The sequence below is a fragment of the Aquila chrysaetos genome, chromosome 8 (assembly GCF_900496995.4).
Source record: "Aquila chrysaetos chrysaetos chromosome 8, bAquChr1.4, whole genome shotgun sequence".
Classification (NCBI taxonomy): Eukaryota; Metazoa; Chordata; class Aves; order Accipitriformes; family Accipitridae; genus Aquila; species Aquila chrysaetos.
The window spans coordinates 22,875,937-22,881,936 of record NC_044011.1 but is presented as its reverse complement, the minus strand read 5'-3'; the positions used below and the strand labels follow the sequence as shown (position 1 = coordinate 22,881,936).

The 6,000-nt window shown below is 42.4% G+C and overlaps 1 protein-coding gene across 4 annotated transcripts in view; it reads right to left on the bottom strand.

The window, feature by feature from the left end:
- Nucleotides 1–882: 882 nt before the first annotated feature.
- Nucleotides 883–6,000, bottom strand: part of SGK1 (serum/glucocorticoid regulated kinase 1) — a 79,287-nt gene continuing 74,169 nt past the window's right edge. For all 4 annotated transcript variants that reach the window (XM_030022744.2, XM_030022747.1, XM_030022745.2 and 1 more), the window contains 10 exons: nucleotides 5,808–5,883; nucleotides 5,250–5,354; nucleotides 4,705–4,788; nucleotides 4,470–4,601; nucleotides 4,082–4,194; nucleotides 3,755–3,878; nucleotides 3,316–3,411; nucleotides 3,048–3,203; nucleotides 2,849–2,938; nucleotides 883–2,122 (listed from right to left, as the gene is read on the bottom strand). In XM_030022744.2, the coding sequence (XP_029878604.1) occupies nucleotides 1,955–2,122; nucleotides 2,849–2,938; nucleotides 3,048–3,203; nucleotides 3,316–3,411; nucleotides 3,755–3,878; nucleotides 4,082–4,194; nucleotides 4,470–4,601; nucleotides 4,705–4,788; nucleotides 5,250–5,354; nucleotides 5,808–5,883 (1,144 nt within the window). In that variant the 3' untranslated portion in view covers nucleotides 883–1,954. The remainder of the gene's footprint in view (nucleotides 2,123–2,848; nucleotides 2,939–3,047; nucleotides 3,204–3,315; nucleotides 3,412–3,754; nucleotides 3,879–4,081; nucleotides 4,195–4,469; nucleotides 4,602–4,704; nucleotides 4,789–5,249; nucleotides 5,355–5,807; nucleotides 5,884–6,000) is intronic.

Genomic DNA, 6,000 nt, shown 5'->3' with positions numbered 1-6,000 from the left:
TGCCCAGGTTTTTCTAAGCAACTGCTCATTTTGATTCTCCAAATTGCTAAGACCACCAACTGCAGTAATCAGTGGATAATGGGAGCCGTAAATAAGGTGCAGACACCCCGTCCCTCATAGAAGGAAGCCATCCATCACCATGCAGAAGAAATTGAATGGGATCACCCCAAAAGTGGTTATCTTAATTCTTGGCTGAAAGTCCCTCTTGCAGGCCACCCAGTAGTACTCGGTAATAAAAACCTGTATTTAACAGCTCAGTTTTACATGTATGCATATCCCATCTAGCTAAGCACATAACCAGTTGATGAAATCTGCCTTCCCGATACAGATTTTGTCACACCAGTAAACACAGGATGCATTACACTGCCCCACGTCATAGCAGCAACGTTCGATGCTCCAGGATGGACTCTGGGGTAGGGAGTTTCCATCAGCCTTAAAACCACCTGCTTTTAGCATATGCCTGCAGCATAGTGCTAAAACAGCTCAAGTCTTTATATACAGCTGACCTAAGGACTTAATTCTTCAAGTGTAGTTACGCTTTGTCCACACCAGAGAGCAGTACCTTCACTTTGCTAGAGGTAGAGAAACTCATCTTGAGGAACTGTCAACATTTGTACCACATAAGAGCACCCACATTTATACACACCCACTCGAACACCCCCAGTTAGAAGACCAAGTATTTTGCCAAGGTGTGTCCATGATAAGACTTGTATGGGTGCAGTTTGATGGAATAACCATCACACACCTAGGCAAAATTACACAGGTATCTCAGCTGATTGGCAGCTCAGATTTGTTCTTCATCTTTTTTTTAAAAACCTGGCTAGCACTTTTCAGAGAGAAAACCTTAGTTTTAAAATAAAAAATGACAAGAGTTTATGGAAGTATTTTTCAGGATTTTACTGCAAACCAATGGGTTTGGTCACAAAAAAATATGATACATATAACCATGTTAATTATATTACATTACAATGATGGTATACATTACAAGTAAGTCTGTAAGTTTAAATATACATCTAGAGTTACAACTGAATGTACAGATCTTTTTTACAATACATACAATCAGGAATGAAAAACCCCCAAACCCCAAACCCATAAATAATGCCCATTTTACAGATGACATTTTTTAAACTAAAAAAGAAAAAAAGAAAAAAGAAAAAAAAAAAGAAACCAACAGCTTTGACCGACTGCAGCTGGGGCATTTTGGTCCATAAAAACCCTTTCTAAAAATAGAAATCTTTTTTCATAGCAGCAATGCTTTCTTCAAGCATTTGGATACAAGTAATTGTGAGCCCATTTCAATAATTTTAGTTGACTGTATAGATTTACAAAAGAAATTTCAAAATTACACTTAATTTATCTTCCAAATATGGAAGAAACAAACAATGCCCCACATTGTGGTATCCTGCAAGTGTCACACTGATGCTTTAAACTAAGTCCATCTGTAGTATGCAGACCACACGCATACCATTTGTTCACATAGTAAACCCACATAAATGAACTGAGAAACACACTCTGCAACAGGGAAAGCTTTGGAGCTCACAAGATCTCATCAGAAAAAGGCACATTTCATAAAATCCTTATCACGTTCAGATAGATCTTCAGGCAAGGCTTTTCGGAGCACGATTTCAAAACAGCTTGTTCTTACTCCTACGATCTGCTGCAGGAGTCTATGGCAGCAGTCACTCTTTGTTTTTCTTTCCCAAGGAGACAGCACCACTTTGGGGGAAGAACGAATGGAAATGAAAAGCCTGTAAAGCTCATTTAGAGAGTGATGTGCTCTTCAAAAAAACTTCCAGCAAACAGTGTAGTTGAAATTAAGGCTGCAAAGCTGCCATGGTGGAAATGTGCAAATTCTCTTTCAAGATGACTGGTCGACTGGCAGTTCCACCAGAAGGCCAAACAAAAAATAAAAATAATAGTTATTATTATTAAAAAAGAAAGAAAGAAAAAATGTTCACAAGAAAGAGTCCACGGGTGGGGCATATGAGAAGCCCAAAAAAGCCTCAGCGGCTTCTTTGACGCTGGCGGTGATGAGGATGCTGTCTGGGGACTGGCCGATGGAGTTGGGGACTGGCTCATCTGTAAACTCTGGATCGAAGTGTCGCAGGTCACTGGGGCCACTCTGCAGAAAGGGCAAGACAACATTTAGATCCAAATGCTTTGTGAGTGCACAGTTCAATTCAAAATGGCAACGAGCACCCTTGTGCGAAAACTCACAGTGTTATCACTTCAGGCCCACTGTTTAACAGCCTTTGTCGGTTTTAGTTTGACCTTTTTTTGTACCCTGCTGCAGATTGTCTCAATAAAAACAAGGTGATTCAATTTAATGCACTACCCTCCAACTAAGCTCATGCAACAGAAGCCAAATGCAAACACACCACTCTGCCATGCAGCAGTTTGCAGGGCAGGACTTTGATCTCAGGGCTAGTTATTAAATTTAGTTTATAAAATGCTCAGAAAGTGAAAGAGAACAACGTCCACAACCATATCCGTCTCCTTAGATGTTACTATTTCACGAGCCAAATGTAACTCTGCCCTTGGGAAGCTACTTGCTTTCTACATCTTACCTTCCCCTTTGGCAAAACGGGGATGCTGGGGATTATTTTAAAATAGCCATGCAAATGAAGCATGCGAGAGGCCAAAAAAACAAGCTAAATTTAGATTGTCCATCACCAAAACGTCACCTACAGCTTATTTTTAACCTTGCCTGGATAGCCAGAGAGGAATGAAAAGCTGTGTTCCCCAAACACAGCCATCTGGCCAGTTCCTCCCCGCTCCTGGGCACCCCACAAAGACAAGGGGCGAAAACACACTCTCCGTACATTCTATAATTAGAAGTGATACGTACCACATTTGGGTTAAAAGGAGGTGTAATCTTCTTATTAATGAGATCATCCCAGTTAATTGGGGAGAAGAAGATGTGATTCTTAACCTCCATCTGTTACAGAGAGAAAAACAGATTAATTCAGACCCAAGCTAATGCAAGCAGCATGGCCTAGTCACTCCCCCCCCGTGCTGCCTACAGGCACTGGCCCATTTGCACTTACAAAGTCCTCCTTGGCACCAAGCCTCTTTGTCCTATCCTTCTGCAAGAGGCCTTCCAGGAGATGTCTAGCCGAGTTGGTAATATTTGGCTTCAGCTGCAAAGGTTTGTTCAAGATGTTGTCGTACATTTCTGCTGTGTTCCTGCTGTAGAAGGGCGGCTGTGGGAAAGGAGAGACCCAGGTTAATGAGGCTCACAGGCGGGCATGGGGTTTCTTGTGGGGAAGGGATGAGTAAGCTCGTTTGATTTGTCACGAAGGATTCGTTGCTTACCAGGCCATAAAGCATCTCATACAGGACTGCTCCAAGGCACCACCAGTCCACGGTCCGGTCATAGGGCTGCTTATGAAGCACTTCAGGAGCGAGATACTGTGTAAGAGAAGGAAGAGAGCCATGTTAGCCAAAGGGATCTTTATAATTAGGAAAGCCTCTCCATTCTTGAATGAAAGCAGCTTACTGAATCCCAGCAACACCTAAGCTACCAGAAAGCTACAAGCTCTTTATAAACAGGGAGACGGCTCGAGAGCTGTTCTCTCCTGCTCAACAAGCTCTGTGTGTCCTACATGTCCTCACTGGCAGCCTGATATTACAAGACCCGTAACAACCCCTGCTTGTCTAACCAGCCATAAATATACATGGAGACGTCAGCTTGCACCGACGAGGACAGCACTTGCTGCCGCTCTGTGAGTGGCAGGCTGAGGGGCGGCCGTACCTCTGGTGTGCCGCAGAAGGTGGAGGTCGTGCCATTGTGCTCTATGTTTTCTTTGCAGAGTCCAAAGTCAGTCAAGACGATGTGTCCCTGCGAATCGAGCAGGATATTCTCTGGCTTCAAGTCACTGTAGGAAGAGATGAAGGAAGACAAGTGTTCGTTAGAGGAGATACAGTGAGAATATTTTAGGTGCAATTGTTTACAGAACTTCACTAAGTCACAAAAAAATATTAAAAGCAATTCTGAGCTCATATTGAGATCAACTTTTCAATGCTTATTCAAGAAAGCATGTGGTTTTTTCAGTCTGGCAAACTGGACAAGGTTGCTTACCGATAAACAATGTTCAGGGAGTGCAGGTAGCCCAGCGCACTGGCAATTTCAGCAGCATAAAATCGGGCTCTTGGCTCCAGGAAGCAACGCTCCCTCTGGAGATGGTAGAACAACTACAGGAGACAGAGAGAACAAAGTTGTGTGAACGGCGCCAAAGCCTGTTAACAATGCACTTAATTAGACTCAACATATATAGCACAGAGAACAATAGCAGGAAATGGCCTAACGATCCTTTGGTAGTTCAAAACTTGGCAGGCTGAAAACATTCAATCTAGTAACTTTTCCCCCATGACTTTTCTCCTTGCAAGTCTTTTTTATTTAAAAGGAAAGGTGAAAAAGTCCACCGTGCACACGATAGGAAATACTACTTCATTTTCTTACTGCTTACCTCTCCACCATTGATGTAGTCTAGAACAAAATACAGTTTGTCTGCAGTTTGGAAGGAAAAGTGAAGCCCGACCAGGAAGGGGTGTTTCACATTTTTCAGCAGGACATTGCGCTCCGACATGATGTGCTTCTCCTGAAAACATAAGAAATCATCAATGTTTAGTACACTGGCTTAGTAATAGCAGTAAAAATATATTTGATGGTTATTGCAATGGCATCACGAAGCAGCAGCTTACCTCCTTCTTCTTCAGGATTGCTTTTTTCTGCAGGACTTTAACAGCATAGAACTGCTCTTCTGCCTTATGCCGTGCAAGGAGAACCTGAAAGAGGATAAAATCCCAGAACTGAGCAATACTGAAATACAGAACAACTTGTAAACACAACTGGAAAGAAGCCTTTATGTTAACTGCTGAGCACTGCCACATCCCTCTGGTTCAATGTGCAAGCCCTTTGCTGGACATGCCTAACGCTATTACCACTGGCAGACAAACCTAGCCCAAAGTTCTTTACGTCTAGTTTCTTTCCCTTCCAAAAGCAAATTATATATCCTTCCCAGCACCAGTGCATCACACTCCCTGGCTCTTTTATGACTCTTTCAAACACAGCACACCACTCCCTCTCCCTGCAGCTACACAGGGAGCCAGGCACTGGGCAGCAGGACATGCTCGGGTCTGCTTTAAATGACCACCATTTACCAAAGCCAGTACAAACCTCACCCTTGGGCATTACGTACAAGAGCTGAAGAGTAAATAAATTACAACAAAAAAGAAGTTAAGTTTACCTTCCCAAAACTGCCTTTTCCAATCACTTTTAAGAAATGAAAGTCTGATGGTTTGGCATGCGGGTTGGATGATGGACCAAGATTGATCTGCTGTGAAGGACTGGGCTAGAAAAATAAACAGACAGAGACCACATTTATTAAAACAGTTTGGTAGTGAGAGTCTCGACAATGTCCCTTTTTAAAAAATATAAATACAGGACCTTGAAAATGAAGATTAGCACTCTTCTTACCACTAAAAATTTAATTGACCTCTACTAGGTACCTTAAACTGTTAGGCACTGCCTAAGAAGAGTATAACAGCCATAGCTTACTTAAAAGTTCTTGTTGAGGTCTTAGCCACATTCCATAATGAAGGAACTGCTAATAAAGCTTTTTAAAATTTCTTCTCCATGTCAGGAAAAGAAAAAGTTTCAGTCTAACTCGATTAGTCTTTTTCCCAGTTACATCAGTGTGCTAGAAGCCAAACAAAAGTAACACTCATGATGCTAATTCTGCTACACTTCTATTACCGTCTGATTCAATGTTCTAAAAATGCTTCACTGAGTAAAATCTACTTACCGGAGGAGAAGGATTAGCATTCATAAGTTCAGGCTCTTGAGGCTGGGAGATTTTCAAGATAGACTGAACTTCAGGGCTGCAAGGATAAGGGCATGCATGATTAGAAGAGTTCCCAGAAGCATCAGGCAGAGCTTTCCGCCAGAGGGCAAGCACGTATCGCGGACAACGAGTTTTGGGTTGGGCTATTACAGAA